This window comes from Hyperolius riggenbachi, unplaced genomic scaffold, assembly GCF_040937935.1.
Source record: "Hyperolius riggenbachi isolate aHypRig1 unplaced genomic scaffold, aHypRig1.pri scaffold_228, whole genome shotgun sequence".
In the NCBI taxonomy this organism is placed as follows: Eukaryota; Metazoa; Chordata; class Amphibia; order Anura; family Hyperoliidae; genus Hyperolius; species Hyperolius riggenbachi.
The window spans coordinates 29,368-42,789 of record NW_027152439.1 but is presented as its reverse complement, the minus strand read 5'-3'; the positions used below and the strand labels follow the sequence as shown (position 1 = coordinate 42,789).

The 13,422-nt window shown below is 47.7% G+C and overlaps 1 protein-coding gene across 1 annotated transcript in view; it reads left to right on the top strand.

Annotated features, from left to right (window-relative positions):
* Positions 1-12,953, top strand: part of LOC137543831 (cadherin-16-like) — a gene marked incomplete at its 5' end in the record, with an annotated part of 140,496 nt that extends 127,543 nt beyond the window's left edge. The window contains one exon of the mRNA XM_068264916.1: positions 12,703-12,953. Within this exon, the coding sequence (XP_068121017.1) occupies positions 12,703-12,953 (251 nt within the window). The remainder of the gene's footprint in view (positions 1-12,702) is intronic.
* Positions 12,954-13,422: the final 469 nt, after the last annotated feature.

Below are 13,422 nucleotides of genomic sequence, written 5' to 3'. Positions count from 1 at the left end.
AGCACAAACTGGACCTTTGCGTCTTACCACCCACTGCATCTGTGCACCCACTGCACCTTGGCACTTACTGCAGTTTTGCATCTACTAATGCTTAGCAACCACTGCATATTGGCAACCACTGCTTCTTTGCCTAAAAAGAAGCTTGGGTGCTGATCTAGAGGGACAGAGGTCCCAGTAATTAAAGGTGAATCCATGCCTACATCAGGCTTCACTGTGCCAACTCTAATAGTGCGCACCTATGACTGCTGACTTGAGGGTGGTGGCACCAAAGAAGTTGGTTGGAAGAAGACACAAAATCTGCCTGATACTTCAATAAAGGTGTGTGTGTGTGTGTGTGTGTGTGTGCGTGCGTGTTGGGTAAGCCGGCCTAGTGCTTTCTGGAGAAGGGGTATTACATACACAATTTAGCACGATTTATCGATTAGGGCCCCTTTTTCAAATTTGCGCACCCCCCCCTTGAGAATCTTCTGCACAGCCCTGCTATAGAGCCTTCCTAGTCCTCTCTTCCTGTCCTAGTTCCAGTGCTATCAACTCCATTATTTGACCTGCTGGTCAGCCTTAGGAAGTACCCATGTCTCGGAGTACTTATGAAAACTAGCGGACCCGTACTGTACATGTGTAGCGAGACAGACTGGATCGCTAATGAATGTAACGGGGCCTCTTAGTGGATACCGCCTCCAGTGGCACCCTGCCTCCCAGAATCATGCAGACACCAGTATCAATGCAATATATTTATTCCCCACAGACCAACGTGATCTAATGGTGTGACGTAAGCAATAGAAAATATAGCACTAATCAAACACTTGTTAACTCAGCAAGATCATAACAATAAAAGTAATATACCGTACGCATTCAAAGTGCATCAAAAGTGTATGTCCAAAGTAGCCACCTCCTGCGCCCCTCCAGTGTCACTCTAAACAAGTGTACACTAGACTGGCGCAGAACGCACCGCAGCAAAGGGACAAGCTTAATAAACTGCAATCAACACACGGTAGTAACCTCTTGCGCCCCTCCAGTGTCACTTTAAAGAAGTGCACACTACACTGGCGAAAGACGCACAACCATAGCAAAGAAACAAACTTAAGAAAGTGCCATCAGTAGCACAACCTTATTTAACTCCCGACTGGCCAGTGGGCTATAATGCAGTTCTGCACTCGGAGTACCCCTTTAAGGAACGTTATGTGCACAGTTGGGCGCCTTGTGAAAAAGGTGCAGCAGCAAGTAGACTCCCGATGCACTCAGCAATAGCAGCATAGATGCCAGTGATGTGAGAGGGGACAGGTTAACCAGGCTACAGTTCAGAATGGCAGGCTATGGCAAACAGTCCTGACATACACTGTCCACAGTTTGTTGTAAGAGGAGTGGTATGACTCCCAAACCTCTCAGCCAGGTTAATGCCCCTCTATCACTGCAAAGATAGTTCCTACCATGAGGTGCAGGGCCAGTCCCTGATAATGGTCACTCAGCAGGTGCAGAACTCCCAGGCAGAAGTTTTGAGGAGACTGAGATTCACAAACTTTGTAATCCAGCTAAAATGGTTCCTTCTGAAGTCCACACGGCTTGTACAATCCAGACTCCACCAACCTCACAGGTTCACACAGTTCTGGTCTGGCAGCTGTATCCTTTCTCCAAGATTCAGCTCAGGGTGCAGCAATCTGTGTCACTCACAGGATCCCTTCTTCACACTCAGAAAACAAATGGAAGCCAGTCTGATGGATTTAGGCCTGAAGATCCAGTCCCAGTCACTCCAGACCTCACTCCCAGGCTCTAGGCACACCAGCCACACCTCAGCTCCCAGCAGCCTCTGCTCACTCCAGTCTCTCTTCCAGAATTCTCTGCAGTCTTAAAGGAACTATGCCCTCCAAAGGCAGCAGTATATAACATAACAATAACAGCACATTATATGGTGTTACATTCTCCCCGCACTTGAAAAGCTTGGGTCCTCCCAAGTACGGAAAGTTACACAACTATTCTTTAATTCACAGACATAGACATACCTAAATGGTCTGGATATACTGACCATAACTAAATGGAACCCACCAACTAGCACTAGGTACTTTGGCTCCACAGGGATACAGGGTGCCACCTGAAAGACCTGAGTTCATGGTTTTGGGAACATGGGCGTTGATCTCTCGGTGTGAAGCACATACTCTCTCTTCACTGCAGTTCCCCAAAGAGTCATAAGTTAATCTTTTAGGAGCTCTAATTTGTCGAGGCTCCCTTCTCTCCAATGGACTTTCTTGGACATTTTCTTCCTGAACTTCTTGTTCTATTATGGTATGAGTTTCTGGTTCTTTATCCTTCAAAAATATCTACTGGTAGCAATTCTTCCTCAACTTTGTGTGAAAGAAGAGTACCATCTGTATCACTTTCAGTCATCAGGTCTTCTAGATTGCCTGAAGCATTTTGTTCCTGACTACTCGATGGGACAAACTCGGGCGCTTCTACTCTGAGTTGGCTCTCCTCAGCATCTTTCTCCACTACATCTGGACTAGTCTGTGGCACACTCACATCTTCAGGCCTCAAATCTAGGCCATTCTCAAGAGGACCCCAAACAAATCTTCCTTCTGGGGGTGCGTCCCATCCCCACTCTTCATCATCTTCTTCAGTGTTGTGGTCACACTCAGGTGATGCTGCCATGCTCCCCTTCTGTGTGGCTAACCGCTGTGACCTCCTCAACTGATGACCTTGATCATGCTCAGCTGCCACAGGATCAGGCACTCTCACTGCTTGTCCCAGTGGTAACAGGTTATTGCGGTGCCATGACTTCACAGGCCCACTTTGTCCTTCTGGCCGAATCCGATATACTGGAATACCTGGCAGTTGAGAACACACCTCATACACCTGCGAACTCCAGCGATCAGCAAGCTTGTGTTTCCCAGGGATCCCCAGATTTCTTAACAACACACGATCACCTGGCTTTAAATCATGAATCCGGATTCTTTGGTCGTACCTGGCCTTATTCTGCTGTCCCCGCCTTTCTGCAGCCTCTTGAGCTTTTTCATAAGCAGTCTTCAGGCTCTTTTGGAGACGCTCCACATACCCCTTGTAAGAGACTGTTGTTGTATCATCACAAGAAATCCCAAAAACAGTGTCAATTGGCAACCGGGCCTCCCGCCCAAACATCAGAAAGTATGGAGAAAATCCAGTGGCATCATTCTCAGTACTATTGTAGGCATGGACAACAGCAGCAATATGTTTGCTCTATTGAGCCTTCTTCTCACTGGGTAAGGTCCCCAACATATTTAACAATGTTCTGTTGAATCTCTCTGGTTGTGGATCTCCCTGAGGATGATAAGGTGTAGTTCTGGTCTTCTTTACACCCAACAAACTCAGCAACTCACGTATCAACTTGCTTTCAAAATCTCGACCCTGATCTGAGTGAATGCGTTGCGGGAGGCCATAATGTACGAAGTATCTCTCCACCAGTACCTTTGCTACTGTCATAGCCTTCTGGTCCCCAGTAGGGAATGCCTGGGCATACCTGGTATAATGGTCGGTGACCACCAAGACATTGGCAAACCCACCCTCATCAGGCTCGATACATAAGAAATCAATGCACACTAAGTCCATTGGTCCTTGGCTTTGTAGATGTCCCAATGGTGCAGCTCGCACTGGCTGTGTCTTCCGTTGTAAGCACCTGGAGCAAGACCGGCAGTAATTCTCCACATCCTGGCCAGTAAAAGCGATCCTGCAACAACTTCAGGGTGCGATCAACACCCAAATGCCCATGATCATCATGAAGGGAGGAACAGACCATGTCCCTGTATTTTTCAGGTAGCAGTAACTGCCATTTCTCTGTGTTCTCAGCAGCTGGTGCTAACCGGTACACCAAACCATTTTTCATTTTCAAATGACTCCACTCTCTAAGCAATAATCCAACTAGTGGATGGTTGATATCTTTTAGGTGGTTTTGGTTATTCTCATGTAGAGCCTTTTTGACACTCCGGCACAGTGTATCTTCAGCTTGATCGTGACGCAGATCTGACAAACTCAGTGCAGGTAATGAAGTGCTTTTCAATGTCACCATATTGCAGTACCTCTGAGGAATTGCTTCATGTGATAGTCCTAGCTTTTCAGCAGCACAGATTGTCCGAATCTCGCATTGTAGACCTTGGCACATGGCTCTCATACCTGGGGCTGGAACCTCTAGCCACTCATCTTCAGGCTGAAACACATCATGAGGTCTTCTAGAAAGCCCATCTGCATCCTGATTAGCCATGCCTGGACGGTACTTGAGACTGAATCTGTAATTAGCAAGGGCCGCCAACCATCGATGTCCTGTAGCATCTAATTTAGCTGTGGTCAACACATAAGTGAGAGGGTTGTTATCAGTCTGTACTTCAAACTCGGCTCCATATAGATACTCATGAAGCTTGTCTACCACAGTCCACTTCAGTGCCAGGAACTCAAGCTTGTGTGCTGGGTAATTCCGCTCTGTTGGTGACAGACTCCTGCTCACAAAGGCTATCGGCTTCAGTCTACTCTCCTGTTCCTGGTACAAAACACCCCCTAGTCCATCTCTGCTGGCATCAATGTGTAAGACATACGGCTTTTGAGGGTCTGCATAAGCTAAAACAGGTGTGCTGGTTAGACAACTTTTAAGCTTCTCAAAGGCAGAGTCACACTCCTCTGTCCATTGCTCAATGACAGACTCTTTTCCTGCACGTTGCAGAACGTTATGCTTATGATCTTGTTTAGACCCTGGAGCCTGCCCCTTTTCTTTCACTTGGAGCAAATCATTGAGGGGTCTTGCGATCTGTGCAAAGCCTTTGACAAACCTTCGATAGTAAGAACAGAAACCCAAGTATGAACGGAGCTCAGAAACTGTTTTAGGTTTTGGCCAAGTTGCTAGTGCTTCAACCTTTGAAGGATCCGTTGCCACACCATCAGCCGACACTACATGTCCCAGGTAAGTTACAGATGGAAGGCAGAATTGGCACTTTTCCAGCGACAATTTTAACCCTTCATTCTTCAACCGATCCAGCACCTTGATTAGCCGAGTCTCATGCTCTTCCAGGTCTCTTCCAAACACAATGACATCATCCAAATACACAAGCACCTCCAGCAGGTTCATATCTCCCACTGTATTTTCCATTAACCTCTGAAAGGTGGCTGGAGCACCCATGAGTCCCGGGGGCATCCTATTGAATTCGAAGAATCCTAAAGGACAAATGAAGGCAGTTTGCTCCTTGTCTTCAGGATGCATTGGAATCTGATGATATCCACTTTTAAGATCCAGCACACTAAACCACTTAGCTCCAGCCAAGCATTGCAATACATCTTCCACTCGTGGTGTGGTATACTGATCTGAAATAGTACGTTGATTCAAAGTTCTATAGTCTACACACATTCGAATAGTACCATTCTTCTTCCGCACCACTACAATTGGTGAAGCATAGGGACTTCGAGACTCTCTAATGATTCCAGTTCTTTTGAGTTCTTCCAGCTGTTTCCGTAAATCTTCAATATCTCCAAGGGCTAGTCGCCTTGACCTTTCCCGGAATGGCCGGTCATCTTGAAGGTGAATATGGTGCTGTGTACTTTTTGCACATCTGACGTCATATTCATGTTGTGCAAAGATTTCACTTTGTCCTCGCAGAATGTTGAGCAATCGTTGTCTCCACTCTAAAGGCAAAAGGGAGTTTTGAGAAACTGAGATCTCCAATTTCTTCTCCAGCTCCTCTGACTCTCCCCCCACTTGAAAAGGGGTCGTCACTCGGCTTGCTACAAACACCGTTCCCAGTTTTGCCCGAGGTCTTAACATGACTGGTTGTGGTAAGGTGTTTCTGATTCCTACAAGCACTCTGCCATTCTTGCGTTGCAAATCCTCTGCGGGGATAGTCTCAGGGATAATTTCCACCCCTAGCGGCAAGCCAGATCCTTCCTCCCCTTCGATTAACAGCAACGGGACTGACTCCTTCCATGTCGTTCTCACTTCAGCTTTCAGGCATACCACTTGTCCAGGCATCAACTGACAGTCTTCTCGCTGAGATAACCACACACTTCCAACCCCATGGGTTGGGGCCTCTCGCTCCACCAACAGTTGTTCCCATGCGGCTTGAAGCAACGGGTGCAATGGACTAGGTGGCTGCCCATAACGGTCCATGATGGGCTCCAATACTCGTCTAATCAGGTGAGTATTAGTTCCAAGGATCACTGAGTACCGTGAGGACCCTGGCGGTCGGGGCAGACTACTGCTAGTGTATCCAGGACTTCTTGAGTTCCTGCCACTTTATATCCCAGCTGAAACTGAAGGTTCACATATCCATCATATGGTAGCTGTTTCTCACTGATTCCCCAGATCTCCAGCTTATCCAGTGCCTGTAAAGGACAATGAGCTAAATGCTTCTCATAAAAGTCTCTATACAACAATGTCACTTGTGCGCCTGTGTCCAGTAATGCATGAGTAAATACATCTTCTATCTGTACTGGCACCACTGGTGATGGTCCCAAAAGATCTTTAGGGAACGTGGTGGCTCCTGCTTCAGAAGCAGATTTGGCCAAAGCTTTCGGCCTCTTATCTCGTTTCCTCATTTGTTGGCATTGGGTACGTGTAAAGCCTGATGTGGGTGCAGCTCCCAATGACTCTTTTTGCTCAGTCACTTTCTTACTGGAAAAGTCTTTGGAGATTTTGTTACTAAAGTGGTTTTCCACAAGCTGATTGGTCTTCCTCTTCCTGCTGTTGAAATCTGATTGCCAGCTACACTCCTGCTGGATATGACCCAACTCACCACCACGATAACCAGTCTTTTTTTGTGTTCCTCCCCTTGACGGGATTATTGCTTCTGTCTGGTACTTGGACACATCAGAAGAGGACCTTCCTGTCTTCTGTGATGTCAGAGCCTGCAGGACTTGCAACTGTGTGTTCTGCATTTCGCATTGTGTCTGTACTACTTGGGTCAACACCTTCCACAGACTGGTTAATGATGCATCCTCTGGAAAGTTGCTCTGAGACACTGGTTCTGCCTCCACTGTACGGACTTGAGAAATCTTCACGGGCCTTGCACTAGTATACCCAGACTTTAGATCTTGTAATGCTTCCTCTTCTCGAATTTTCTTAATCAGTTGAGGATAGCTTGGCACCTCCACTTGATCCCCCAAGTGTAACTTGAACACCACTGGGTCAAGAGCTTGTGATCCCTCTTGGATTTGACGGATTCGGGCCCGATCCACCTGCTTTGGGTCTATTCCTTTACTTAACACTAACTGATGCAGGAGGCGGTCTAGTCGCCTTACATAACTTGACAGCTTTTCTCCTACCCTCTGGTAGGTGTGTTCAAATTGGTACAGTAAATCAGTGGGCCTATCAATCTTCCCAAACACACTATACAATGCATTAAGATAATCCTGTGCAGTGCAATCAGATTGGCTCATCTTCAAATTTCGGACAGTGTCAGCTGCTGGACCTTTCAAGCTTTCTATAATCCTCTGCTTCTTGCTTATTTCAGGAACATCCCATTCTTCCAGTACCTGAGTGGCTTGGTCCATCCATGCCTCAAAATCTTCTTCACCAGGGGGAGTGGGTACTTTACCAGAGAACAACCGTAACTTTCTGTACCCCCAGCTTGCTAGCGAATAGTCAGGAGATCGACACTTTGTCAGTAGGTTTCCTAATGCTTCAAGGACTTCTGGCCCAATACAGTTCTTCTCTTGATCAATGGCAGGCTCAGATAATGGCCCCATAACTTCAGCTTCCACTTCTGCTGCACCTTTTGGAATGGTCACTTGAACTAACTGACCACCTGGAGTTGTGAGGGTCGTAGGCATCTTGTCATGGGGGACATGGGTCTTCCACTCCAGCAGGACAAATTGAGTTGGTCCACTTGGGTCTGTTGTACTATCTAACAGGAACCCTCGACCAGATATTGGTAGTCTTTCAGCCACTTCCCTGATCTGTGCATCAGTCCAGTCAGGCCCTGGCAACTCTAGGACTAAACAGCGTCCCACGGCAGCTTGGTGGTTCTCACACCATCTTCCTGCAGCTCTTGAATCCATACTGTGTCTGATTTCAAGGGAAAAAGGGCGTAGACATCACTGGGCGGAGCCAAAGAGAGCCCCACGTTGGGCGCCAAATGTAGCGAGACAGACTGGATCGCTAATGAATGTAACGGGGCCTCTTAGTGGATACCGCCTCCAGTGGCACCCTGCCTCCCAGAATCATGCAGACACCAGTATCAATGCAATATATTTATTCCCCACAGACCAACGTGATCTAATGGTGTGACGTAAGCAATAGAAAATATAGCACTAATCAAACACTTGTTAACTCAGCAAGATCATAACAATAAAAGTAATATACCGTACACATTCAAAGTGCATCAAAAGTGTATGTCCAAAGTAGCCACCTCCTGCGCCCCTCCAGTGTCACTCTAAACAAGTGTACACTAGACTGGCGCAGAACGCACCGCAGCAAAGGGACAAGCTTAATAAACTGCAATCAACACACGGTAGTAACCTCTTGCGCCCCTCCAGTGTCACTTTAAAGAAGTGCACACTACACTGGCGAAAGACGCACAACCATAGCAAAGAAACAAACTTAAGAAAGTGCCATCAGTAGCACAACCTTATTTAACTCCCGACTGGCCAGTGGGCTATAATGCAGTTCTGCACTCGGGGTACCCCTTTAAGGAACGTTATGTGCACAGTTGGGCGCCTTGTGAAAAAGGTACAGCAGCAAGTAGACTCCCGATGCACTCAGCAATAGCAGCATAGATGCCAGTGATGTGAGAGGGGACAGGTTAACCAGGCTACAGTTCAGAATGGCAGGCTATGGCAAACAGTCCTGACATACACTGTCCACAGTTTGTTGTAAGAGGAGTGGTATGACTCCCAAACCTCTCAGCCAGGTTAATGCCCCTCTATCACTGCAAAGATAGTTCCTACCATGAGGTGCAGGGCCAGTCCCTGATAATGGTCACTCAGCAGGTGCAGAACTCCCAGGCAGAAGTTTTGAGGAGACTGAGATTCACAAACTTTGTAATCCAGCTAAAATGGTTCCTTCTGAAGTCCACACGGCTTGTACAATCCAGACTCCACCAACCTCACAGGTTCACACAGTTCTGGTCCGGCAGCTGTATCCTTTCTCCAAGATTCAGCTCAGGGTGCAGCAATCTGTGTCACTCACAGGATCCCTTCTTCACACTCAGAAAACAAATGGAAGCCAGTCTGATGGATTTAGGCCTGAAGATCCAGTCCCAGTCACTCCAGACCTCACTCCCAGGCTCTAGGCACACCAGCCACACCTCAGCTCCCAGCAGCCTCTGCTCACTCCAGCCTCTCTTCCAGAATTCTCTGCAGTCTTAAAGGAACTATGCCCTCCAAAGGCAGCAGTATATAACATAACAATAACAGCACATTATATGGCGTTACACATGCATGAGTTTAGGCTCGCACATGTGCAGTACGGATGCGCCTGTCTTCAGAAGTACTTGGGGATGGGAGTGCTGCTGAAGCCTACTGAGGACTCCTAAAGGCGCCAAATTTAAACTGGGGACAGCGGGGGAATGAAGACACAGAAAGAGGACTGGCAATTTGCGGGAGATTGTTTGCAGGTTGAATTTGTTTGTTGGGTGAGTGTTACTTTAAAGGGGGGGTAACAGTTATACATACCTGGGGCTTCCTCCAGCCCCCACCAGACTGACCGCTCCCTCATCCTCCCTCCCCACCTGGTACCTCTACCATTCAGCCATGAAAGTCCTTGATCTGGGACAACTGCACATGCGTGGCCGTGCATGCCCCTGTCACGTTTCAATCGCCGTGTTTTGCACTTGTGGAATACTACAAGAAGAGTACATTTGAAATCGGCGCCGGTAGACTTGGGCGCAGGATACAGCCGGTATATGGCTGATCCTGCTTCTGCACAAGTCCGTGCAATTTTAATTACTATTCCCCCTCCAGATCACATTGCATGCTAAATTGGAGGCCTAAAGTGCTTTAAAACATCTTGCATGTGCATACATCAATCAGGGAGTGTAATTAGAGTACTGCTTCACACTAACAGACCAAACTCACTGTGTAACGCACCGCAAACAGCTGTTTGCATAGTGACGGCCGTGCTGGACTGGTGCGTACCATGGCCAGAGTATAGGCTGTGGTGGTTTTCAAGCCCATATGGTCGCCAGGCTGAAGTAGCTCAATGACAGAACAACAGTGACTGTCCAGCTGATCGAATTTGGTCTGTCCACAATGAAGCAACGACCTTATTATCTGGTGTTCCACCCCCGAGACACTCATATAGCCGGCGGTCATTGCTTCATTGTGATACGCAAGCCCCTTCACCGCGGCAAGGTAACGATCACGAGGGGGAATTGACACATGTACATGCCTTTTGTTTTGTTGTTGCAGCTGCAGTGCAGCCAGAAAAATTAGGCAGGCATGTACACGCACCAGAAAAATTACTATAGCGGCCGCTGCTAGCAGCGGCCTTAAAAATTCAGAAATCCGCCTGGAGTCCTGGACCCTGTTGGTGGTGGCGGAGAAGGCAGTCAAGCAGCCTGCAAGCAGAGATGCTGTGTGGGGAGCGACATAGTCATGGGGCAGGCAGTCACACGGCGTGCAGGTAGAGATGCTGTGTGCGGGGACTGACTTAGTCTTCGGGCGGGCAGTAGGCCTCTCCATGCCTCATTCATTTTGATATAGGTGAGGTACTGAACACTTTTTTGACTTAGGCGACTGACTGAAGGTCCTTTCTGACAGGAAGCTTGAGGCAGGGCAAGACAGAAGTTGGATGGCAAATTGTGACAGCTCTGGCCACAGGTCAAGGCTGCGCACCCAGTAGTCCAAGGGTTCATCGCTGCTCACAGTGTCTACATCCACACTTAAGGCCAGGTAGTCAGCTACCTGCCGGTCGAGGCGTTGGTGGAGGGTGGATCCGGAAGCGCTAAGGCGAGGCGTTGGACTAAAGAATGTCCACATGTCCGACATCACCATGAGATCGCTGGAGCGTCCTGTCCTTGCCTGCGCGGACATGGGAGGAGGAGGAAGATTACTGGCAGTGGTACCTTTATTCCGTTGTGCTGTGACATCACCCTTAAACGCATTGTAAAGCATAGTTGCCAGCTTGTTCTGCAAGTGCTGTATCCTTTCTGCCTTCTGGTGATTTGGTAACATCTCCGCCACTTTGTGCCTATACCGAGGGTCTAGTAGCGTGGCCACCCAGTACAGCTCATTACCCTTGAGTTTTTTTATACGGGGGTCCCCTGCTGCTGGGTATTACAAATGTGCAGCTGTCTCACACACGTACCGTGAACAGGTGCAATGACTGGTGGTATTAAATATCACACTGCGTGCGCTCACGTGGTTAGGTGGGTGCACTGAACAACAGGTAGATAGGTATATGCAGTGCTGCTGGGTATTACAGATGTGCATCTGTCACACACATACACACACACACGTACCGTGAACAGGTGCAATGACTGGTGGTATTAACAATGTGTGCGCTCACGTAGGTAGGTAGGTAGGTGGACTAAACAGTGAACAGGTGCAGTGATTGGGATTACAAATGTGCAGCTGCCTGTCACACACACAGGTAGTCACTGAATGTGCTGGGCCTGGCAGTAGCACAGCAGGAATTAAGGGGCCAAAGGCCAGCTGCGACTGACTGACAGGGCTGTATATAATGCAAGTGGGCCACACACACACAAAAAAAAAAAAAGAACAAGAACAAGATTAGCTCTCAAAAGAGCTGTTGGGAGGTGCTTTTTTTAGCAATAAGAATCAGCAAGGAGCAAGCTAAAAAGCCTACAAGAGCCTAACTAAGCTTTCCCTATGTGAGTCTGCAGCTGCTTTCCCTTCTCTAATTACTGCAGGCACACAAGTGAGTCCAATGCCTGACACTGCCTGCATTTTATAAGGGGGGGGGGGCCTCCAGGAGGGAGTGTAGCCTGATTGGCTACAATGTGCCTGCTGACTGTGATGTAGAGGTTCAAAGTTGACCCTAATGATGTACTATGGGGGCGAATCGAACTTCCGGAAAAGTTTGCGGTTCTCTGTGATCGCGAACCCCATAAGTCTGCCTGCAACCGTTTGCAGGCGAACCGTTCGGGCCATCTCTAATCAGGTATAATCGGACGTCGGGGGTTGTAAGGTTGGATCCTTAAGCAATGTCGGCCATACACTGTACGGCAGGGGCGAAACTACAAATCATGGTGGCCCCCAGCAAAACTTTCATGGGGTCCCCTTAATGTTCTCAGCGCTTCCCTTGCCAATTATTGGTAACCCTCACAGCCTGGGGGCAAATCTTATAAGGCTCCTAAAAAAGGTGTGGCCACCAAGATCTTCATGCTCATAACAAGTGTAGCCACAAAAACACCTGATCCGATCTGGAGTATCAGAGAAAGGGTAGGTTAGTAATTGCCCCCCCCCCCCCCCCCCATACACACACCTCTAGTTCCCTTGCGGTCACAGGGGCCCCTGCTGTACACACATTAGACAAAGCATCATCAGTCAAAGTGGCGGAACAACTCTATTACAACTCTGTATGAAAACAGAAAGAATGGGGTTAATAATAAGTAAAAAATCATTTCCACAAACAGAATCTGAATCTAGTATTGACCATGATCTGGGCAAACACGCATGTCAATATCCTCGGTGTACTTGGAGTTCAGCATGCCTCATTAAGTCTGTGCAATGAAGCTTTTAAGGGCTGCGATATTGGATTTCCGATCTCAGCGGTCTGAAATGTGTGTCATTAATTGACAGGGACGCACGCTTATCTCTCGATGAGGAGCCATTATCTGGAGCCCAGAGTTCACCAAGTGCCCGTCATCATCACTAACACCGGGGCGAAACCTCAGAGCAAACACGTGCCCATCACAGGTATGTCCATCAATGTTCTTATTCCTTTAAGTCATGAAATATCCAGTGCAAGCGAAGGTTTCTTCACCTCAAAGGAGGCAAAGGAATACCCAGACAGTTATAATTTCAATGTATGGATAACTGAGTATCATTGAATTTTGACTGTTCTAGTCTAACTGAGACTCGCTATGCAGTTATGGTGGCTGAAGTGAACAGGCATGAGCACCTCTATTATGGAAAGCTTTATTGCACAATAAGGGTACAACGCATTTCACAAGTTTTCCATGCTTCTTCAGGTCAACAAAAAAAAAATGTGTGCCTGGTGGCTGCAGTGAATGGAAATGAGCACCTCCATAATAGAGGCACTCGTTCCTGTTCACTGGAGCCACCAGGCACATTGTTTTTTGTTATTGAGCTGAAGAAGCCAGGAAAACCTGTGAAACGCGTTGTACCCTTAGGGTAAGAACCCACTAGGCAAAATCGCATATGTGTTTTCCACTAAGGGCGATGGAAAACACATATGCGATTCTGCCTAGTGTGTTCCTACCTTTATTGTGCAATAAAACTATCTATTAGTCGATACACGACTCACAGAGGTAAGCCAACTACATCCTCTTCTTTTTA